At 41.4% G+C, this 25,281-nt stretch overlaps 1 protein-coding gene across 6 annotated transcripts in view; it reads right to left on the bottom strand.

The window, feature by feature from the left end:
* Positions 1 to 25,281, bottom strand: part of KYNU (kynureninase) — a 130,282-nt gene that overhangs the window by 17,357 nt on the left and 87,644 nt on the right. For all 6 annotated transcript variants that reach the window (XM_019522464.1, XM_019522463.1, XM_019522462.1 and 3 more), the window contains one exon: positions 24,909 to 24,982. In XM_019522464.1, the coding sequence (XP_019378009.1) occupies positions 24,909 to 24,982 (74 nt within the window). The remainder of the gene's footprint in view (positions 1 to 24,908; positions 24,983 to 25,281) is intronic.

A 25,281-nucleotide genomic window follows, 5' to 3' on the forward strand; every position in this document is an offset into this window, starting at 1 on the left:
CTCAGCAGCCAGTCAGCAACCTGGGAGGTCTCCCCCACAGCTGATCATGCCAACTGAGGAGGGGCCCATCTGATTGTGCTGACCCAGAAGTGCCAGTGGTGCTTCTCCTGGCACCCCTGCTCCCTGGTCGGTGTTCTCAGGGGGGGCACCAGCACTCTTGCCTGCCCCCCCACCCATTGCCTAAGTGGGGAATGCTAGCTATCAGGGGGTGTACTAGTGTTCCCAGAGGGTGTATGTGCACCTCTGTTCACCCCCTATGTGTCACCACTAGCTGCCACATTCATATGTTGGAAGCATGAAGGCCAGAAAGCTAGCAATGGGTAGAATGGTCAATGTCAATAAGACCTGGGGCTTCTGAAGGAAGGCTGTAAGGGCATTCATAGATGATGTGGTCAGCTGCCTGAGCCTGAGCATTACAGCTGGAGTCAGTGTCATTGCAGAGGCCCCAAGAGAGCACTTAAACTGTCCAATGCCTGTTCTGAGATGGTTAAGAGCAGTCCAGGCCCTGCAGGGCAGCTGCCATCCTGAAGGGCAGAAGCTGGTATTGGGGATGAAGTTCTTTAGCTGAAGTTCTTGTGTAGCATATTTCCTGCTCCACTGATGAGAGGTCCATGCTGTAGGTGACACACCATCTGCAGATTTAATGAGCTCATTAGCCTTAGTGGAGAACAGGTTCCAAGACTTCAGGTGGTAATTGGTTTTCTGGCTTGCAACTACTAGGGAAAATAGTGGTCTGGATCTTGGGCTTCGAGGCCTAGGGTCAGGGTAGCAGCTTGTCTCCAAATGTCAGGGGGGAGAATGCCTGAGAGGCCTGGCAAGCAGTCAGCAGGGGTTGGTATAAGGCATCTGGTAATGGTCCTCATGAATGCTGTTAAGGCTGGAATCCACTAACTTAGTATGTGTGCTCCAGCCCTATACTGGTGCACAGTACTCAGCAGGAGCATACACAAGTATTGAAGCGGAGGTGTGAAGTGTTTGGAAACTTGCACCCCAGGTGGTGCCAGCAAGGATAAGAGCTCCTCTGCTATTAACCATACCCTGGACCCCTTCCACATGCTGGTGGGAGATAAGGGTCCAGTCCATCTTGACTCCTAAATAAGTAATGGTGCAACAATGTTCAAGTGTCCAGTTGCCAATCTTGACTTTTATTTCTTTCTTTGCTTAGTTGTTATTTAGGTGGAAGGCTGTTGCCACTGGTTCAGTGAGCCTGAGCTGGAGATGCCATTTGTAGAAGTAGTCAACAAGGGTGCTCATGTCTGATGCCAAAGTGGATTCAATGGCTTCCCATTCCTTGCTTGATTTGGTGAGAGCCAAGTTGGTATAGCCATATTTCTTGGACTGGGTGTCAGGCAGGTCAACAATGTACACATTGAAAAGCAATGGAGAAAGTACCAAATCTTGTGAGATACCATTCTTAAGACTTCTATGGTGGCTTTCCTGTCCATTGATGGTCATGAGACTGAAATTGCAGTTCTGAATCATAAACATAATAAAGCTGATGATCGTTTTGTCGGGTATCATTTGGAAGAGCTTGTAGTAGAGGCCATGGAGCCAGACAGTTTTATATGCAGTAGTGAGGTCCACCAGGACAGCTTTGACTTTCTCCCAAGCCTTAAAGCTCTCTTCAGTGTCTTGAGTAAGTACAGTTACCAGCTCCACTGTTAACCTTCCACATCAAAAACCATCCTGCTGCTTAGTGAGGGATCTTGTTGCATTTGATGCATTTGAAGATGAACTCCCAAAGTCAAATGATCATCATGTCCCCAGAGTTACAAAGAAATTCGGCATGTATGGCATCAAGCCCCCTGCACTACCAAGTAGAAAGCCAGGTGCCTAGTGAACTGGTTCAGTTCTTGGGCAGGGACTGACAATCAGCTGATTTAAAGTCTCAGACCAGGGATTACATTGGAGCCAGTGCAAGGCTCTGGTGCAGACTTTGGGCTGGGATAACAAATCAGCTGATTGGCAGTCCCAGCCCTGGTACCACAATAGTGTGGGATGCACGATCAGTGACCTTCCTTGTATCTAAATTCTTTCTCAAGTCTAAAACTAATCTATTTAAAAAGGGAATATGCTTTGGTCCATTCTGTCACCCCCAAATAAAGCTCAAATTGTAATGTTTTGGGAAGAATAAGAATGTTTGCAGGTCTCTAGCAGTCTTCTGAGGTATGCTCAGATCTACATTTTAAATATTTAATACCTCAGATTAATGCCCACTGTTACATGTTTGATTTCATGATACAAATAATATATACCATTAAGAACTGTTAGCATAATTTCATGGCCCTAATGTTATCCCAAAATATTATCTCAACTGATAAATCAGGAAGCAAAGACAGATTTGTAGAATGAAAAAGAAATGCTACAAAGGAACATCATTCTCTCATTTGTTCCTATTTCTCTTAAGCATATTTACACTAGGGAAAAATCCCTTCAGTAAGTATTTTTATTTAGCTCAGTCTTTTCTCTCATCTGTGGGTGAAGCACTGGGCATTCATAACTTGAGTTATTTCATTTGTAGTTGCATTAACGATGCAAGAGTGTGGGATATAATGATCACAATATATGTGCTGTTTAGATATCAAAAGAAGATCCAGTTACAGAACACAGAAGAAATGCAAAAAAATTCCTTTAACCTTTGTGTCTAAGTAACAGATGATCATGCTATTCATTTATAATTCACAGCCTGAAGAAACATAGGGTCATTTCCCTTCTTGGGCAAAAAGAAAGAAAAAGAATCTATTGAGCACTGAAACAGAAAAGAGGCAAACACTTTAAATGCAGCCTGAGTTTTACAATACAGGACAAAGCTTTCTAAGCACCATTTTGGTGTTACATTTTGTAAGGAATTATTTTAGATATCCATAGAAGACTGTACTTAAAATGGTACAACAGCAATGCAGTGTAAAATTAGTCACACTGAACATTAAACTTTCAAACTTTACTGTGTAGGAGATAAAGGGTTGTCCTTTAGTAGTCAAATTACAAGGTTGCATGAGAATTTCTTATGCTGTCTTCAAACTGGAGATATGTATATACTAAGGACTTGTACAGATGTTCAGTTGCTGCTTTCCCAGGAAAAAAAAATCAGAAATGTACAGATGTTCAGGCTTTTTATTCCACAGTAAAAATGCCCACTCTAGAAGAAAAAGTCTAGGAACAACCAAGGTTTCATAGTTTCATAGTAGCTAGGGTCAGGAGGGACCTGAACAGATCATCTAGCCTGACCCCCTGCCACAGACAGGAATGAATGCTGGGTTCACAAGACCCCAGACAGGTGATCATCCAACCTCCTCTTGAATTTGCCCAAGGTAGGGGCGAGGACCACTTCCCTGGGAAGTTAGTTCCAGATTTTGGCCACCCTAACTGTAAAATATTGCCTTCTGATCTCTAACCTAATCCCTAATTCTCCATCAGCTTATTAAGCTTATTAACATTGGTTCTTGTCGCCCCAGGTGGTGCTGGGGAGACATGGGCTCTACCTATTTGCTGTTGATCTCCCCTGATGAGTTTATAGGCAGCCACCAGGTTCCCCCCTCCTCTTGCTGAGGCTGAACAGGTTCAGGTCCCGTAGCCCCTCCTCATAGGGCCTGTCCTGCTGTCCTCTCATCAAGCGGGTGGCCCTCCTCTGAACCCTCTCCATGCTGGCCACATCCCTTTTGAAGTGCGGTGCCCAGTACTGGACACAGTACTCCAACTGCAGCCTGACCAGTGTCACATAGAGGGGGAGTATCACCTCTCTGCACCGGCTTGAGATGCATCTTTGGATGCATGACAAGGTATGGCTGGCCTTGCTGGCTGCGATCTGGCATTGGCGGCTCATGTTCATCTTGAAGTCAGTAATGACTCCAAGATCCTGTTCTGCCTCTGTGCTTTCAAAAGGGGAACTCCCCAGCCTGTATGTATGCTGTGGATTCCTTCTCCCAAGGTGCAGCACCCTACATTTGTCTATGTTGAACCCCATCCTATTCTCATCTGCCCACTTTTGTAGTCTGTCTAAATCTAGTTGAAGCCTCTCTCTCCCTTCAAGTGTGTCCACCTCGCCCCACATCTTAAATCACTCCCAAGAGAGTTTCTCTTAGGACAGTGAATGTACACACTGTGGTGGCTTCTCTTAGAAGAGAACATAGTCCTCCAGCATTCCCCCTCCCAGGAAGATGCTATGTCACTCACTGGACTCTGCTGCTCCAGTAGAGAGCAGAGCATGCCACCTTCATAATCCTTACATTGTGCTTCAGGGAAACACAAGCTGGTCAGTCTGGGTCAGTCAATCGGGGCTGGTCTATACCTTGCTGCCATAAGCCACCAGGCAGACTAAGGGGGCATACAGCACACAGTGTCAAAACTGCAAGCTCTTTACTCTTCAGGACCTCAACATTTGAATGTCTGTACATGCAGCTCTGGTTAAATTTGTCTACTAGGAGAACAAACCTGGGAGATTTCTCCTAGGTTATCTGAATGTGCACACTAAGGTGGAATCTTAGTGTGCTCCCCCAGTGTAGCACATCAGCAAAACAAACTTTTGTAGTAAAAGTACAGCTTCTCTGATTCAACTTTATCTAAACTCAGGATAGTGTGAAAGACTATTTTGACTATTTTGACTATTTTGGTCAGGATCACATCTCTTCACACCCATGACTACAGAATATTTGGCATCAATTAACAGCAAAACTTTGAGGCTGGTCTGCACAGCTTGGAATAACTAGGGTGTACTAGCTCTTCATACATTTTTATTATGCACCAATAATGACTATTTTAATTCCACTTCGGAAGCAGATTAAGCTAAAGCTCAAAAGGCACTTTTAGCAGAGAAAAAACATTCATGTGGGAGTTGAGGAAAAGCTTTTCCATTTCAAATTCACACCCTAATTTATTTTGCAATGACTTACCTGTGTAGGGAGGACCTTATATAGTTCACCTATGCTAAGCTTTTTCATCTTAATATTTTACAGGATTGAGAAGGATGAGCAAAATAAGAATAAGGAAGAAACTGGGGGTGAAAATCAGGGGAAACTAGATCAGAGAAAAAGAGATTTATTTCCACCCTCTACCAAAGATATGCCTATTTTTGGAAGGAATTCAGGACTTTAAGAGCTTGAAATTTTGAATCTTTTACCTCAACATACCCATTTCTGCAATCCAGATTACAATACAACTACCGTTTCTGGAAATAGCATGACAGCCTGTCCTGTAGAGCTGGCCAAAAACACCTCAAAGTTCAAATGAAAAATTGAGATGATTTTTTTCATTATTTTTTCAAAGTGCCAAAATTCATAAGTAGCATGGAAACAGAACCTGGGTCTCCTTCTGGGAAGCTGCCCTTCTCACTGAGCCACAAATCCAGGCTCCCCTTTTGGCCTCAAGTGTCTTTCATTCTTGATTTCCCATTGGGTCAGCACCAGCAGAAGAGGCAGAGAATGCCATAAACCTGCTTATCCCATGATCTGATAAATATGATAGTGCCCTGGAAAGTGGAAGATATGGATCCAGGTAACTTCATGGTGAAGGAAACCCTAGAACCCAAGTGCCCCCTTCTAGCCTTAACCACTAGGTGCAACCATAGGTAACTGTAGTCTCATAGTCCAATAATTTCAGTCTTTTACATACCTGGGTATGCTCTGTTTGCCCTTTTTAACTTGTTAAAAGTGTTTTCTAATCATTAAGGATATGTGACATTAATATTGCTGTAAATTATTAATGTATCCTTCTCTCAGAGCTCACTAAAAAACCCCAAAGCATACAAACAAACAACAAAAAGCCCCCCAAAAGAGTTGTTTCTGCAAAAGTAGAAACTTTTCATATAAAATAGCTTTGAGGCTTTACTTTGTCCAAAGGCCAAATAAATATAATTACATTATAGCAAGACTATAGCAGACTTTCCTTCTGTGGAATTGTTTGCATCGTAGTAGCATTTGAAGTGAACCCTTTTTCCCATTTTGTAACTTGTCTTATTTAAAAATGGCTAAACTGACTTTCAGCCCAGCAGCAAATTTTAACAGTAAACTAAGTCTAAATCCCTAAAAATCATTTTATAATCCAAGTACTGACACAAACTTTAACTAAGCTGCTGAGATGGGGGGTGGGAGGGGGTGGCAATCTAAAATATACTGAACTCCAATCATCATCATAATTTTTTTCTTAAAAAGTAATTGGTCATATCGATTTTAATATAACAGAATAACTGGAGGCAGGATATATTCACTCTGTGAGTAAAAAACCTAGGCTGTTTGGTCAGTCAAGTGGAAGCTGATTTTGAGCTGATAGGTCTTTGGAGATAGGGGGTGCATATGTCCTCCTCTTGAATTGATTTTTTCCTTGTTAGTCTTTTAGACTCAGTGCAACTGGGAATATACCAATCTCAGAATTTGTCCCTCCATATTACCCCTCCAGGTCAAAACAAAAGGAGATTGAGTTCACTTTTATAACAGGAAACAAGTTTCTGTGATCAGAGTATGTGAAAGAGAAATGGCCATTGTGTTTGGAATCCAATCAGGGCTTGGTGAATTCACATAGAACTCTTTGGGAAACCTCTAAGGCATTCATGATGAGGGACGATAATTTCATTCATAGTGACCAGACAGAGAAAAGGAATGATCAAGCTGCAAAAAGAATTGGAGTCTAAACTGTATCCTAAGAAAAGATCTTAGAAAAACCCAACCCTCTGGGGCTAATGAAGTTGAATTAAAGACAGTTAAATCAGCTTATGAGCAACGATTATCACAGAGTGCTCATATATCACTTCTACTAGCCAAATATCAGATATATGAAAAGGGGGAATTCAGCCAGAAGTATGTTAGCACATTTACTAAGAGGAAATCAAATCCCCTGCCCAACATCAGAAATTAAAAATCGAGCAGGGAGCCAATTTACTCATAATAGAGATATTAATAAAGTTCTCAGTGATTTTTATAAAGTATTGGATAATGCCCAATAATATTATGGTGATAAAGAATTTAATATGCTGTATTTTTAAAGGAATTCAGTAAATCTTTCCAGGCTGTTTCAAACACATTAAATTAAGCAAGGAGCAAAAGCGACAATCCATTCTCAAGATATTTATGAAATGTGACTTCTGACTTAAAGGAGACTTGGATGGTTTTGACTATTATGATACATTTAGTGAACTATTCACACTGTCCTTAATCCCTTGAATGAATGTTGGAGGGATTGGTGTCTCGATAGATTTCTAAATAATGTATACATCTGACTAAATCTAGTGAGCTGTGCTTTCATCGGTCTTGACCGCTTTTGAATAGAATAGTCACAGGATTAATATCTTCAATCAGACTGCAACTCTTGTTAATCAGAATTTATGAATTATGAGGCAATTGGGTCTGTCTGTAACAAGTATCAGTCCATATTAGGATTTGGCTGGAACTACTTTAGTACTGCAAATAAAGTTTTTAAAGGCAGTTGGTGTGGAGAGGTGCCACAGGGTATGTAAAATGGTATGTAATTTTTTTACTTCTGATGATGATACATGGGAAGAAAAATACCCAGCCTGAGTTTATAGGCTGGGAAATCATTGAGAGATGACAAACACAGAACTCTCTTTCAAGGTCATTTTAAAGAGGACATTTTAAAGAATCTCTCCTCAAGACAGAGTTGCACTTTTGTTTGTGTGTTTGCATTGCAGTAACGTGGCCAAATTATTCAAGACACACATTTGTCTCTTTTTTTAATGATACTTATACCTTTCTTTTTAAATAAGGACTAATACTCACAGGAACTTTAGATCTCAGTAAGAAATGCTCAAATTAATCCAAGTGTCCCAATTGCATCAAAATATGTAAAAGACTGGAAATCAGCACCTATGTTTCTAATAAAATGAACTCTGTGTTGTGAATGAGAAGGATATGGAAGTAATGGCAAACCTTAGTTTTGGAGCAAAAAATGTTTTAGGACTTAAGCGTATCCTTTATTTTTGAAGGGTAATGATTAATAGAATATATATATATAAAACACCTATTTATTATTGGCATGTACGTATATCTATATATATATTCCTTGTCATATGGACTGATACTTATTGTAGACAACAGACTGGATTATATCATAATTCAGTGGTGTCAAAATCACCCCAGCCCCCTAGGCTGGATCTGAATTATGAAGTCCCCTCACAGGCTGGATTCACATAGCCAAATGGTGGGGCTTGGGTGTTGGCAGGGCATGTGATAGGAAACAATCAGAGATAAAATGGCACCAGTGTTTGTCCTTCTGGGTATCATCTGTGTGGTTCTATTTGTGTGGAGCCATTTGGTCAATGAAAAAAGGATATTATCTGACCCCCTAATACTGACTCCAGGCCTTGTAACATGTTGGACTTTGAGCTGTTCAAATGTTGATTGATGTTAGTGCTAGCTCAAGTTTGGAGCAGTCACACCTTAAGGCTAAAAACCTTCTTTGCCTGTCCCCCACCTGCACAGCTGTGACTTGCCATTAGAGAGCTGGTGAACAGGATCCTGACTACAAGCTATAGCTGTGAAATGCTACTAATGGGCTGGTGAGCCAGGACAGACTTCTATCCCTGCTTTAGGTGAGGAGACATGAGAGATGGGTTTGGGGCGCGGCAGGAAGGATGGAAACATGAAGCTTGGAGGTAGATAGTTATGGGTAATGAAATGGGAGGTGGAAAGGAAATGGGGGTGGAATTGGGGGTGGGGGTGAAATGAAGGAAGTTAGCCACTGAAAAATAAAAAGTTTTTAAAAAATTACAAAAAAATAAAGAAGAAGAAAATTAAAGATTTCATGTTTTAATACATTGGGATCTGGGAACTGGCATGTGGGGAGCGCTGGTCATGCTTCCCAGGGTGACTGGCAGGTGGGAGCAGTGAGGGAATGTGTTTTTTGGGGCACTACTCCCCCTGGCCCAGGAAGGAAGTCCAAGCTCATGCGGACCTGATCCTGCCCCTATCTTGTTACCACCCCCCCACAAGACCCCAGTCATGGATCCATTGTGCCCTGTGACCTGGCTAGCTGGCATGTGCTCTGTAGACTGTTTGCATGGTGTTGTACTCCTGGGGGTGGGAAGCTCACATCTCTGGGGTGGGAGGATGAGTAGGCTTAGTGCCAGAACCAACCCCCAGAGGGGGTGGAAAGTTTGTCTACCCACAACAGGAGACGGGGGGAGGGGATGCAGCAGCCTGGTATGCTAGGAAGCTTATCTGTGGGGAGTGGCCACATGGTAATGGAACATGAGATCAGAGACAAACCTCCCTGTAATGGCATAACTTTAAACTGCCTAAAGCATCCTTAAAACTTGTTTCAGGTGTGAATGTGTAGAAAACCCAAGGTTTAAGCAGCTGCCTAAAATTAATGTGCAACAAGGCTGTCAGTGTAATTGTACAAAATGTGAATAGCCAGCCTAAAGGTGCTGTTACAGGTTACTTTAAAACTATTTTTGAAGCTGTGGAATGCTATGTTTCATAAAGTTAAAACAATTTCAGAGCAGTGACAGGCTAAGGCTCAATGCTGTCTCAGACCTGCACTACTATGACTTACCACTCGAGGCCCTGACTGGGAGGGTTGTGGGCAGGAGCCAGGACTCCTGTGTGGTAGGAGAGGAGCAGGGAGGGTGGCTTGTAACTCAAGATGCTGTGACTCCCTTCACTCTGCAGCCAGCAGGAACCAGCCAGAGCCCCAGCTGGGAGGGGAAAAGTCTTGAAAGAAAAACTGTTTGAAGTAAACAGACAGAGGGTGAAGTAGATTGAAGTAAAGAGAAAAGACTGAAAAAAAAGAATATAAAAATAAATTAATAAAGGGCCAAAATCTTATATACGTTTCGCTGAATTGGGATTGGGTTGGGTTTAGTACTCACACCAGGACAGAACTGTGACCCAGTGGGCTTGCTGCATGCATTCCACACCAGGGCACAGCTGAGACCAAGAGAGCTTGCTGTATGCCACACCACAGCAGAGCTGAGACCCATTGGGCTTGCTACATGCATGCCACACCAAGGAAGAGCTGAAACCCAGAGGAGTATGGTTTCCATTCTTTGGCTCATTCCCTTCATGGAAGGAGGTTTGCTTAGCTAGTATTCCCCTGTTCTACACAAGCTGGTGAAACTGCCAATGAGCTCTGACACCCAGGAAAAAAGAACGACTAAAGTCCCAGAAGGGGACACAGTTAGAGAAGGGACATCCAGAGGTCTATCCAACCACCTTGCAAAGTATGTGATTCAAATGAAGTACCTGCTGCACAACTACTCTGTCCATTTTGCTGGGGCTGAAATCCAGTGAAGAAAAGATAATCTCAAACCCTAGGGACACAGAAGATTGAAGAATGCCTGGTTATCAAATTTGAACTGGTACAGGAAAAGATTTCAGGGAATTCAAAAGCACAAGACAGTGACATATTGTGGCCATCCAGATAGGGAAACACTTCCCAAATCTGGCAGATTGGAGGGTTGCTACCCTAGACGCTTGTTTATTTAGAATAATGTTATGAGTTGGGTTCTCAGAAATGAAAATTAGCTGCCCCAAACTGTCCTTCATAGGGTACCCTAAGGATCTTAAGTATTACACTTGTAAAGAAGAGTGAGCACAGGTGGGGTGATGGTCCAAGTCTCAGGATCAGGCATTGAACCACAGACAGTTAATTTAGTGTAGGCACAGCTAGAAGGATAATCTGTATTTCAAGGCCTTATGGAGTTGATTGTGTTTTGAAGGGAAAGTAGTTATACAGCCAGCTCCTCTGGGGTACACACAATGCTGGCATTGTGCTGAGTTTGCATCCTGCGTTACTGTGCATATGTTATACTCTCATGGGTACAGATGAAGCTGATTCTCAGCAGTGAAAATTACCATATTTACTGAAATATAAGACAAGATTTTTTTCATACAATTGGTATGGGTGGAAAAATCTCCTTGTCTTATATTTGTAAATGAAGCAGACAGGGCAGCAGGAGGCTGCTGTGGCTCTGACTCTGGCCTTGAGCCTGGGTTGGGGCCAGAGGCGGACCAGAGCAGCCTACTACCCCCTCCCCTACCACTTTCCTTTGCAGCTTCTGCTTCCCTGCCTACCGACTTCCCCCCCCTTACTCTCAGGCACAGCTCAGCTCCAGCTCAGGCTGGGGTCTCTTCCTGGCATGGAGCACATGAAAACTCCTTCCCCTGCTGGGCCAGGTGGAAGGGGGGCAGAAACACTGTAGAGGGAAGAAGTAGATGGAGCAGAGAGCAAGGGGGCTACCTCACACTTCCCCAAGCCACTGTATTTCCTGCTGGAGTGTGGGGGCAGGGTTCCAGACAACCCCCTAATACTTAGATTCTCTACTTGAAAAATTATAACACATTTATAACTTTTCTATATATACAATCTAATTATTGGGGGGGTCATCTTATATTTGAGTAAATACAGTAACAACAAAAACATTTTGGGAGCAGTGGGACATTGGGTCCAGCCAGCACTACAGTAAACATTGTATAGTGAAACTACACTGAATGCTGAGTGTGTAATATCCAGGTGAAATTTCCAAGTCTGAAACTACTTGCATTGACTGCAGCATGGATTTTTGTCATTACCTGATGCACAAAGGTTCAGGAGAGCATATGTGGGGATACTGAAATGCTACTAACCTTGAAACTCAAAAAAAGTCCTTCTCCCTAAGCAACAACATATTGGATTAGATCAGACCCAACAGCTAGCTACATGAAGAAGGTAAGAATAACACTGGAAATTCAAATGGAATGGATAGAAGGGGAAGGGGGAGGAGATGTATTCCCTATTTCTGCAACAAGAAGCAGAAGTGATCCAGGACACCTTTAAACTTTTGTAAACAGATACTTGAATCTGAGTGGAACAGGGGAGGGGAGTAGGATGGGTTAGCTGATGCATACACTCCCTGAAGCCTGATTCAGTAACCAAGGTTGGTAGCTGATGTGCCTTCCCTTCCAGTGGAAACAGAGGCTCCTGACACGTTACGTTTGAGATGTAATCAATAGGGTGCAGACAAAAGTGCCAATTTTTGCCTGATCTTGCCCCTGAAAGCACTCTACAGCCATGACCAAACAGAAGTGCACAGCTGCAAAGTACTTTAAAAGGGCCCAGTCCTGCAAAAATCTGAACGCTTATTGTTTGAGGGTTCAGATTAAGACATTTCAAAACACTATTTTCTGTAATTTGCATCTGCGCGGCCTCCCAGACTCTGAGCTCATTTTAGAATGGGAGTGGGGGAAAGGGAAGGAGGGAGTTTGGTCTGGAGTTTGGTCTGGGCTCCAATTCCTCTCCCCCCCATCTCCAGTGCTGGCTGGGGATCCCCTACAATGATCTCCCTCTGCTCCCTTTCCCTCACCCTATTGTGAAAACTGCTACAGACTGGGAAGAAGGAGGGGGCATTGCTAGGGGAAACTGGCTGCAGACTCCAAGCCAGTAGCTAGATTCCTGCCCCCCCACCCATTCCCCAAACCAATAGTGAACTTCTGTTTGGTCCAGGAGATCTTTGTAACTCAGAACGTTTCCTGCAAAGTATTCTGAGTTACAGCAGGGAGCAGTACTACTGTCTGCGCCCTAGGTTAATTGCGCCTTAAATAGTAACCCAGCCACACGTGCAAGTCAATTTAAGGTGTGATAACCAAGTGAATGAGTGGGAAAGTTATTCCACATATATAACTTTGTCATTCATTTATATCATGTCTTAAATTAAATGTGTGTCAACCTGTGCCCCAGGACCTACCAAAACCCTGTCTGCTGCAGTCCAACGCTGGGCTCCCCATGCACCAGGTAGCTGTATAAACCCCGTGTGCTGCCCAGCTGGGTAGCAGACATGGTTTCATAGCTCCAATGCATGGGAAGCCTGGCATCAGGCTGCAGTGTCCCTGGAACCCAGGGCCCCTGGAATTGGGTTGCAGCAGCTGGATCCTGGGGTTCTTGTGCCCTGAAGGCTTTCATAATCAGCGAATTGTCGGCACCATTTCATCTTGCTGGTGCAAGGGGAGTCTGTGCTCACATGTGGCCTGAAAGCATGATTGTTGCCAACTGCTGATCTATATTGTTACTTATCAACCTGTATTTGAGAAATAGATGTATTGTTGTTTTGATGAGGTTGTATGTCTCTGTGTTTACTATAATTATTTGTTAGGGATTGGATCAGGAAGGGCTGCTAAAAGAATATATGGAAAAATAACCAGTGGTCTAGATAAGAAGCATTACAACAAATGGGATGGCTGTGAAGTGAATGTGAGACCTGTCACCTCAGAGGTGCACTTGAGAGGAATTAGAAGGCCTCTGAAGACAGCTTGCCTTATGGCAGTGACAGATAGCATTGCTCCACCTCTGTCCCTACCTCTCTGCATCTGTTGAATGCACTGAAGTCAGCTTTGCATATCATCTGGCAATTCAGTCAGGATTAGAGCCGAGTGGGAAAAAGGAAAGTAATCCTGTTTAATAGCAAGGGTATTTAGAAATTCTGATCTGGAATAAAACCAAACTTTTCTAAATGCTCCGTGAAAGGAAATGGAGCCCTCCCTTTGTGGAGGTTTGCCTCTCCATGCCATCGATCCTGGAAGCTCTGGAAGACCAAGAGCCAGTATCCCTGGGCTCCTGACTTCCCACTTCGTAGGCTGAAGGGAAGTGGGATCCTGTGATGGAACATCTCCAGGTGCCCAGTAAGATGTGGATGAAGCCTTGTAGTTCAGGGGCCAGCTCAGTTTAGGGCTTTAAGTTCTTGGGGCCACATCAATCTGCTAAGTGAACTGCTAAGGAGCTAGAAAGGTTAAAATGGCTAGAAACTCCATTGCCCTGAAATTTAGTCAAGATTGAACCATTCCTATGAAACAGATAAATGAGCTTCCCCCAGGTAAAAACAAGCCAAACCCCCACAAAAAACCATACAGAAAAGTCCTGAACAGTCTTTTCCCAACCCCCTTTACAACAGGGGTGTTTAATATGTAAAAGAACAGGTTTCCTGGGTAATGTTGTACTTTTTAAAATCATACATAAATTATAAAAAAATACTGTACCCCAAATATCTCCAGCTAGACATAGCTAAGTAATAAATATTATTGTCATTTTATAAGTCTAATGAAATCTAATGGTTGGAGAAGCTAGATGTTTTCTTTAATGGATCCTATGGATTCAGGAGAGAAAGCTAAGACCTGAGTACCTATTCTGATCCTGATACTGACTTTTTCCGTGATTTCCTGTTCCTTCACTTATAAAATGGAAGGTAATATCTGCTTATGAGATAATATTTGCATGTAGATTAAAAGCAATATCCAGGACAGTTCATAACAAAGGGGAAGCAGGACTTTCTGATCAGGACTTTCTGATTCCAACTCATCCAGGACTGTGCTTTTAAAAATATCAAACAGTTTGCAGATTGGTATTTAAAGAAAATGCAAATGTAATCAGGAAACTAACCAACTTATGGATCTCAACTGCACAAACACAAACAAATCATTTTCACAAAACTCTAAAGGGGAGAAATACATTTAATAGCTACAACAACAAATTTGTAAGTTTATACTGCTGCAAATGTACATAGCTCTTTATAAAAAGAAAGACAATCTTTGGCTCAAAGAGCATAACAACCAAATAAGATAAGACAAAGATGACAAATCACAGAGAGACATTTTTAGGGCCAAAAGGATGATGGAATTATAAATAAGAAGAAAAAAAGTAAAAATTTGCAAAAAAATATTCCCTTTGAGGTAAGTTTCAAAATAGGACAGAGTGCTTGAGCAGAGAAGAACAAGAAAACTGTTGTAGGCATCAGAGCAGAATAAAACAAGACACACAACTGAAGAAAAAAATTGAAATGGGAACAGATTAAGCAAGTACTCTTTAACCTGCTAGTTTCTTTCCCACCATACAACACCCTCCAAAAGTTAAAAAATGCTTCTGTATATTTGCCATTCACTTGGTGAATCCAAGAACACACCCCTGCAGGCCTATCATGGATCTAGATTGGCTTAATAAATCACTTGTCCCAAGACAATGCAATTAAGTCTAATTAGCCAATGCCTTTATTCCTAGTCTCTTCCCAGGGGAGATTTTAACTTTTACTTTTTATATTAGCTTAAGGAGCTAAATTGCTTTCATCTCCTAGGCAGGGAAACAGTTTAGTTTCTACCTTACTCTAGGATAGTTTATGCACTCAGGAGATATACGTTGAACTTCACAAACAGCTCACCACTTTGTTATTCAGTAATGTAAGTTCACCGGTACTGATGGACAAATCTTTATAGAAAGGGCAGCCTGTATATTTTTACAGTGATCACTAACTTTGAACCTTGCTTCTCAGAGTATAACTTCCTGGAAGTTGCATACAAGGATGTTTCATATCTCTGCTTTGGCAAAAAAGCAGAGATCTGCAGATCCAGTTTATTTTGAAGGGAGGGAAGGTCAATGAAAATCTGGCCATCTGTGTGTCCTGTTCCCCTAAGCACCAACAGCATCAAGAGTCTTTCCCCCAACCCCATCACATAGATGAAGCAAACTTCCTGTTCTGTTTCCAAGCCAGTTTGCTCTCTTCTTGAATTAAAACTTTATTCCAAAAACTAATATGCTTCACAGCAACTTCAGCCACATTTGTCTCAGAACTGAGGGCTTCAATCCCAAATAGTTACAATGTAACATTTAGTATTGTAGCAGCAGCAATAAAAACCATATTAGGGTAGAGGTTCTCAACCATTTTAGACTCAAAGCACCCTGCAAAAAATTCCAGCTCTTTGCTTTTACTCATTTCTTGGCTACAGAAAAATAATAGAGGAATGCTTCTGTTGCAAAGGACCTTAGAAAGACCACAGCAGGTCAGAATGTTTTTGACACTACAGATTCCTATTTGAAATCTCTGGATATATCTTGTGAATCAGAGCCAACTTCTATGCACCCAAAGGCTGCACATCCTGGTGGCTGCATGCCCCGTGGGCTACGCTAACAGAAGCCACAGGCTCCCTGGGCCATACCCTGTGCAGGTGCCCCAGCCTCACCCATAACTCCCCAGACGTGGGCTCCCTTGCTACACTGTGTTGCACAGGAGTACTGAACTGCACTGAACCTACTGGGATGAAGGCAGGAAGTGGAAGCCAGAGGAGGGAGGGGAAACCTTGAAATCCTGGTTGCTGCTACATACAGAGTGATGTGACGCCATACAGTGGCAGGGAGCAGTAGCTGGGAGAAAGCCCAGAAGCCACAAATCAACCCCCATCCCCAGGGCCATATACAGCCCCAGGGCCACAAGTTGGACAGCCCTATTGTGAATATGTTGGTGTTTTCACACCTAACAGTTCTAATATTGATCAGCACTCCACTAGACCCTTAAAAGGATCTTGCATCAACTAGACTGAGAATCACCACCCTAGAGAAAACAGAAAAGGAGACATGGGCACCTACCAATTAAAGGAAAAGAAAGTGCAACAATCAGGTGCAAAACTGACACCTTACTGGCTTGGTTTTCAGAGGTATTGAGCAATTGCAGCTGCTAATGTCTATCATTACAGTTGCAGGTACCCAGTATCTTTGGGGGGGGGCAACAACAAAACAGGAAGCTTTGATGGTAGCTTCCTGACTGTTACCAAATTAATAGTTTGACATACCGGAAAAGGATGTTGGATTACGGTTTTTATAACAGAGTAAATGTGTGCTGTGGAGTTGTCATAGGAGCTATGCAGTCAAAAAGAAAGGTGATCCTAGGGAACGAACCTTTGCCTATGAAGCACTTGTTTGAAGATACCTAAGCATTTCACAGCTACAGCTTGCTAAGTATGAAAGAGTTATGCTTTTTTTGTTTTTTCTTTGGTACTTTTTTCTATAATAAAAATTGACATGGTTTTTGGACATCAACTGCATCCTATGCCTACAGCATCTCAACACTACATCAGACAAACTTTTATTTTTAAACTCTACCTGCTGCTAGTCTGTGCTAAAGTTAAGACTTGATAAATCCCTTCGTTTTAAACACTAAACTGTGTACATTTTCCTTTAATCCTCTGCCAAGGCTTATCTATTATTCTCCTGGCTGCTTTACATACATTTATTTCCCTTTCATCTTTTTAAATTGTGCTTTACTTTTTATTATAAGGATTCAGCTAAGAACAGTTTTTCCTATCTCAGGACCCAGTTGGGTTTTTCTTAAATTAGGTTATGACAGTTGACAGTAGGGTTAAAACCACTGCTTAATTATAACTGTAGATACTAGAATATGACTACTTAACTTCTGTAGTCCTTTCCATCTCAGATACTTTACATGAAATAATGTTTCCTTATAAGAAGCGTGTTTGGTAAATTTTATTATCCTAATTTTTATAGAGAAACTGAGAGAGAGAGAGACATTTAGAAGATGATTTTTTTCCAAAGCATAAAGGGTAGCTGTAGTGATTTTTAGTGGAAACAGGGCAGTTATAGTTTGTGTCTTTGAAAAATCTCCCTGAATAACTTTATCTATTTACACAGAAGGTTCACAGTACAGACTTAGGGAGGTTGGTGATAGATCTAAAATGGACTGAGGTATTGCAGTGCTGAGCCTAGTAATATCTAACTTCTAGGTACCTGTGTGAGGTGTTGACGCTCTCAATGCACTGGAGAATCAGGCATGAAAGAATGGATCCAAAACACATCACACAGGGAGCTACTAGAAGCTGGCTGCTCTAGGGGATACATATTTTGCTCAGGGAAACACCTCCATCCTATTGGGATCCACATCCCAGCACTTTCTCTTGAAAATCAGTGCATATAAACTTTCTTTCCTAAAGGGAAATCATGCCTTTCCTTTTAAATATTGCCAAAGGATATGGGGAAAGGAAGTAAGGGGAAAGCCATTCCTTCTTATCTAATATCCTAATAGTTAAAGCATTTATTCAGGATGTGGCAGACCCAAGTTCAACATGTGATTAAAATCACATGTCTCCCCTCCCAGGAGAGTGTCCTAATTACTAGCTGCAATATGAGGCATTCTCCAGCCCTCATGCAGATGCTGTTCCACAGCGCAACAAAGAGGGAACAAGAGTTAACCTGACTCTGTACATAGTGATAAGGTCTCTGAGCTGGAATGGGGAGACCTCTGTTTTTGTCCCTACTGCCAGAACTTCTGCTTTTTATCCAGTGACTATTTCATGTAAGTGGAAGATATGGTTTTGGAGGCCTGAATCCCTCCAGGCAGAAGACAGAATTAAGATAGCATATCCTATTTCCTGGGTGAGCGCTCTAAGCAACTCCTGCCTAATTCTATTTTAAAAGAATGCAGCTGCTACCGTGGCATTTTGAGTGAAGCCCCATCTACTAGACATGTTCTGAAAATGGATTGAGCTTCTCTGGTAAAATAGGTAGAGGAATACTTAGCTTTTAGACCCCAATTATGCTTAGGTGTGATTAAGCTACTCAGTACCATGGCCAAAAGCAGAACTTTTGGTTTACTCTAAAGTGAAACTGAGTCGCCTGTGGAGAGGAACCTCTGTGAGTAGGTGTCAGCAAGGAGAGGTTAGACACTTTGGAGCTTAGGTGCCTAAATTTGCAATATGGGGGCTTAAGTCATTTTTATGATCTGTCACTCCCTAGCTGCAGGCAAGAAGGCCCTTGGAATACATCCTGGGTCTACATCTTAGAATGATGGCCAGAATGTACATATTATATTACAATGCAATAAAATATTATGATGTAAAAATAATTGGCTAGCCAATAACTAGATGAAAATATGACAGATGAGACAAATTAAGAAGTCTATATGGGTTGGTAAAGTGGCTTGCACAATATTGGCCACCGGTTAAAAACAATCTTTCAAGTCATTTAAATGACAAAGGGAGATCAACTGGATTGGAATTTAATTATCCACTTAAGTGCTAGTTGAAAGACAAAGAAATGAAAAGATGTTAGTCTTCTATAGTTGAATGAAGTGGTCTGGCCACTGGGTGTCATCCTTGATTCAGACAACGATTGAAGACTCTGGATACAACATAAAATCTGCAACTTCAACAGCAGTTAAATTCTACTCTATTTGATTGTACAGCACTAGAAAACTGTTCTGCATTTAAATCAGCTATAAAACTGAACACTCTGACATAGACAAATTCTCTTTTATCTCACTGCCTTATTTAGAGACGTGAAAAGGCTGGGTGACATGGGAGACCGTTAAATACAATCCAACTGGACCATATTAACCAAAAACAAATTGATTTAGTGATCTTCTAATCCCTGTAAATATAAAATAGCTATAATTATACCGTATAACAGTCCCACACAAGAAAGTTAAGGTTCAGGATTATATTCTTAATCAGGCTCCAGGCTGACAAGATGGGTCATGCAGAAAAACATGTTTTTAAAATGTACTTAATATACAACTTAATGATTATGTATGAGGAAACTGGTAACACCGAACAGGTTCTAAATTAACCTTTAGTACAAAATAAGCTAGATGTTTTCACTAAGGCTACAAAAATGAGGAACAATACCTTATCCTTTTGGTTTTCACCCACTCACTCATTTCATGGTCGCCTGTAGGTTTGCCACAAACTCCCTCTCTCTTGCTCCCCAAAATTTCCCCAGACACACAGCATGAGAGCCAACCCTTTTCCACCCCACCCACACCAAACTGGCACATGCCCTGTTTGAATATTTTTGTAAGCTCCAACAGGGTTGATGACAAGAGTCCCAGAATGCACTGCTTGCATCTGACTGGAAAAGGACCCTAAGAATGCTCTGAAACACAAAGGCTAGGGATAGAAATTATACATACACCAGTATAAGCATGTGGAAACTGGTCTAAACCTGTAAAACAACTTCAGTGCACGTAGACTGATTTCAAAATGGCAGAACCTGTCTTAAGACAGACATGAACGGATGTAGCATCCGATTGAATCAGTTTAAGTTGGACCGGTCTATTGAACTTCTGTTCCAGATCACCTCCCTGGGAACTAGATGGTAACCAGGCCTGGAAGCCTAAGGCTGATGCAGGGGTAGGGTCTGGAGTGACAACAGGGGTATTGGGGGATTGTGTCTGACAGACAATCAGGGATGGCCCTACTCAATTGGGCTCAGCTTCCCTCAAGAGGCATACATGAGTGTCCCTCACCTTCTGGCTTGGCCAGTGCTGGCATTTGTCTGCCTTCTCCCACACTCCCAAAGTGCAAACATGAGTTCCCTTTCCTCTTAATTCAATCTTAGCAGCTTAGAGAAACATGGGAAGGTTGGCCTGATTCTGCCTCAGGCTTTTTGACTCTTTGTACTTAGCCTAAGAGTAAAACAAGACTGTACCATGAAGGATATTAAAAGGTTAACAGGCCTAGAAAGATGGAAAGATGCAGAGGAGAGTCAGAGACCAGGGAGCATTTTTGTTTGTCTGTTACCACCCCGAAAGGTTATTTGGAAACCATAGGAGAAAGAATACCCTGTGGAATAGATGAGTTACTCTACTGAGTAAGGGAAGAGAACGAAGGACAAAGAACTGAGAGAAGAAGCTACAGGCAATTATAAACAATTGTAGTAAGAATTTTAAAACAGGAAAGAAAAGATGGAAACAGAAACAGGGTGAGGAAGCTACCTTGATGGAAGAACTTAGGAGCAGCATATTGATGTTTTTCCTCAAACAAACCAAATTTGGGAGGATCAAGTTAGTTCACAAATGTAAGTCCAATAATGAGTTTTTGGTTGTAGGCGATTAGCTCTTGGAAATCTTCTCAATCAGCGTTATTGTGTTATCTATTAGGAGTCTAGACAGTCTAGGAGTTGCACATAATGCAATGCAATTGGTTACTGTAATATTATTTCTCTCTGAAACTTGATTTAGTTTGCCTTGTTCCAGATAAAATAAAAGCATGTACCAGCAATTTCTCCAAGCATTACAGCTGGAAAGAAGTGTTTACATTTGTTGATGCATTAAAAATCTTAATCCTACTGTTCTTAATATGTATGACAGTAGATATAAAACATTTTTAAATAGGTATTTCTTCTTATGCAGTCAACCTCATAGCACAGCTTTTCATGGATTATAAAGTCTTTGAGAACACAGATCTTCATGTAATGCTTCTTGGCTTTAAATGTGGATATAATTTTAATGAAAACATGCCACAATTAAAGAGCTATTAGACACAGAGTAGAAACTGCCTTTGATTTTGTTCACTAACCAGAGACTTATATGATGTTTTTAAAAAAAATCTGATTTTAAAAGAAAATTTTAAAAGTATTCCCTTTACATTAAAGTGCCTTTTAGGCATGATTGCAACCCACTTACTTTTAAAATTATAAGCATTCCCTTTTTGGTTGTATTGCATATATAACTGAAAGCAGCCTCCAAGGAGAAGTATTTTGGATCTGCATGGGTATGTGTTAATGGGGCTTAAAATTATCATCATTTACAAATTTCTCAGTTACCTGTTTCACATAAAATTAATTTAACTGACTTTTGTCTGAAGTTGCACTTCAACTAAGTAGTGAGACACAAACTATATCTGTGTTTTGTTACACCTAGCACAAGGCCCCTGACTAGAATTCCTGAGCTTTTCAGATTTTATTGAAATTCTCAAATAGTGAAACTGAAAATTTAATATTAGTAAAAAAAATGTCCTAAGATCATAGGAAAGTAGGACCTGGCAAGGTCATCTAGCCTAGCCTTCTGTGCAAAGCAGGATCATGCATGACTAAACCATCCCAGCCAAGTGTCTGTCTAACCTGCAATGTCGGCTACCCTCATAGTCAAACAGTTCTTCCTAATCTTCAATTTAAACTTCCTTTGCTGCAGCTTGAGGCCATTGTTCATAGTCTTGTCCCCTGTGGCCATAGATAAAAGTCCATCTTCATCCTCTGTATAACTGCCCTTCAGGCATTTGAAGACCGTTACCAAATCCTCCTTCCACACTAAATAACTCTAGCTCTTTGAGCCTTTCCTTATAAGTCATGCTTCCAAGGCCTCTAATGATTGTTGCTGTCCTGTGGACTCATTCCAATATGTCCACATCCTTCTTAAAGTGTGGAACATAAAACTAGACACTAGTCAATAATAGCTTGTTAATAATCACTTCCTTAGTGTGTTAATAATCACTTCCCTTGACACTTTACAGGTTATACTCCTGTTGATACACTCCTGGCTGGCTACATACATCCAAATAACATAGAAGAATTGTCATGGGTTTATTCTGGTAGAAAAACTTACCTGCAGATGCCTGAACAGACAATCAAATGCTGAGCCCCTGTGCAGTGCTAACACTGCACAGCCAGCGGGCTTTTATGCACACATATCAGCATGCTCTTCAGGTTCTCTCAGTCTGCCTGGAGAGAGATGGCAGCAGTACACAGGGCTGGAAGTTAGCTAACCTATACTGCTAAGAGTCAGACTGTGTCTCCCTGAAGCAAAATGTGGGATTGTGAAAGGGATGTGTTCTGTTCCCGGCTTGACTGAAGTAGTATCCAGCCGAAATGACAGTGTCTCAAGAGAGAGTGGAGGAGCAAGAGTGGAATGCTGGAGGACTTCCCTCAAAGGGTGAGTTGTACAGGCATTTACTCTCACAGGATAAACTTTCCAAAGAATGATTTAACCCTAGCTGTTCCCAGGTTATTTTTCTCCTGGAGCAGCCATTTTTATTTTGGCAGAAAAAGCCCGAATAGGTGCACACTCATGGTTTCTCCTGGGAGAGCAGCAACTCTCCCAGGAGAAACTGAGTGTCTTTAAGAGGTCCCAGTATGCTGTTGGCCTTTTCTGTAATAACAGCACAATTCAAGTTATCCACCAGTAACCCCAGGTCTTTCTCTGCAGTACTGCAGACTAACCAGTGTTTACTCTGTTTGTATCTGTGCATGCTATTAGTCCATCCTAGGTGCAGGACTTTGTTGACTATCAGCTGGTTGACTGAAGACAATTTTCCCAGTCTATCAAGGGCATTCTGGATCCTAGCCTGGTCCTCCAGAAAATCTGCAATTCCAACCACTTTGGTGTTATCCACAAATTTGCTATGTAGGTGCTCAGTACCACCACCTAAATCACTAATGAAGGTATTAAACAATACTGGATCCAGGAGAAACCCCTGGGGAACCTCACTTGATATCTCCTCCTAGTTAGACATTAAGCTATTTGATGACTACTTACTGAGCATGGTGATCCAACTACCTTACCATATTTTCATCTAGTCCATATTTCCTTAGCTTGTTAATAAGAATTAACTTATTTTTAGTGGGAGACAGTGTCAGAAAGCTTGCAAAGAAGAATTTTTCCAACTCTTTTAGTTGGTTTAATAAAAGATATCCGATTTACTCAAAGAACCTTATCTGCCTATGTTCTTGGACCAATACGGCTACAACCTATACCCTTGCTAAACTAAAGTTATAGCATATCCATTGCTCTCCCTCCTCACATGTACAGAGCCCATCACCTTATCATAGAAGGAAATCAGGTTGGTTGGACATGATTTGCTCTTTGTGAATCCATAGCGGCTGTTTTTGATCATCTTGTTCTTTTCTAGGTGCTTCACAACAGATTTCTACTCCATGATCTTTCCAGGTATTGAGGTCAGACCAACACATCTGTAATTCTCTGGCTCCTTTTTCTTCCCTTACTTAAAGATGGCCATTATATTTGCCCTTTTCCAATCACCTGAGTTTTCACACTACCTCTACAAGTTCCCAAAGACAACTTGGATCTGAAATTTCTTCAGTCAATTCCTTGAGTACCCTGGGGTACACCCTATCTAGCTCTGCCAAATTAAGCACACCTAGATTCTCTAAGAAATTCCTTCAGCCATTATCTTAGGCTGTTCAACTCCTTCCTTATCTTTGCTGTCAACTTAGCTCATCATCTGTAGCTGACCCACTGGAGTTCTGTGGTGAACCAATGGCAAAGAGGGGAGTGACCATAGCACCTCACTCCCTGGGTTTGCTCTTTCTCAGAACAATACAATCTGGGTCACAATAAGACAGTTAAACAATTTCCAATTAAGAGATATTGTCATGAAAGTCCATATGATTCTTTTTCTTGATTTTATGTTTCATTACAAACACTGAGAGGATAAAACCCTGATACTTCTTTGCCATCAATGGGGCTCCCAGCAGGCCTTGTGATTTGCATATGTGGAGCTTATGCCAGGAAAAAGGTTTTAACTTTGGAGTCTCTAATTAAGTAACCCTATTCATTTCAATGAGATTATTTCCATGAACAAATATTTGCTGGATGGGGCCTGTAAATTCAACCTATCTTTAGCACCCTTCTAATATTTGAAATGTCGTAAGTTGGACTAATATTCCAAATTCTACCAAAAATATCATTATTAACAATAAAAATCAAGGGCTGAAAACCAAAATGGAAAAAAAAATCTCATAAATTTCTGAGAAGCAAAATTGTGGAGATGCACACAGTTCTATTCCTATCCCTTTAAGAAAAAAACCCTGCAGGTTCTAGGTACATTCTTTTAAATGCTCTGTTTTATCCATTTATTTCCACAAGTGAAAATAAGAAAGCTAGTTATCACTGAAGCACAAGGTGTTGCTATATGACAAGTACGTTTGTTTATGCAAAAGAGATGGGGTAAGCTGCAACCTTGCATCTGATTGCTTCCAAATTTGTGGACAATACATTTTCAGGTATACATCTCTAGTTCTAACCCATCCTTAAGGACTCTTCCATTTCAAAAAAAGATGAAAACTTGAGAGGAACCCTTTAATCAAGAGGTATCAGCGCATGTTTGTGAGTGTCTCACACAGATTAGGCAGCTACTCTTATTTCCTTTACCAAAGACAATAAGATAAGGAGATTTCTAGAATCTGAGGCTAAAAGCAGAAGCTTAGTAACGTTAGAGTGCTATTAAACCTGAACTGTAGTCCTTTTTGGGGCTTAGGCCCAATCCTCTCAAACTTTATCCAGCCTTCAGTGTTCCCTCTTTGGCCTGTCAAACAGCATCACCCCAAAAGTAACAGACTTTAACAGAAAGAGAAAAGTGTTTTCTATTTAAACTTTATAGCACCTCTGTGGAGTTTCTTGAACAAGCAGGGATACTTACGCTGGTTTTACAGTCTGGGAATGTTTCCTGTGAATATAGGCACCTGCCAGGCCTCCTGCTCCAGAATTTAAATACTGTAAAGAATAAATTAACATGTGTATACTTTGTTCTCATTATTTCCACCTCCCTCACCTTCCATACTCTATAAAACCAAAGATTTTATATTTCAATAGGCTTTTAGTAGAGGTTCTGGCCTCGCCTATTATCTCTACATGGCAAAATATTTAAAAAAAAATGTTTCTTTATTTTAATCTTAAAAGCAATTCTACCCATCCAATGCCCATCCCAAATCTGGATAAAGGAGAGTTAGTGTCAGGAAGGGCACTTGGCTGTAAAAACCTCTGTCAAATCATGATGATGCAGATCTAAGGAA

The sequence above is a fragment of the Gavialis gangeticus genome, unplaced genomic scaffold, assembly GCF_001723915.1.
Source record: "Gavialis gangeticus isolate Ggan-Ray unplaced genomic scaffold, GavGan_comp1, whole genome shotgun sequence".
NCBI lineage: Eukaryota > Metazoa > Chordata > Crocodylia > Gavialidae > Gavialis > Gavialis gangeticus.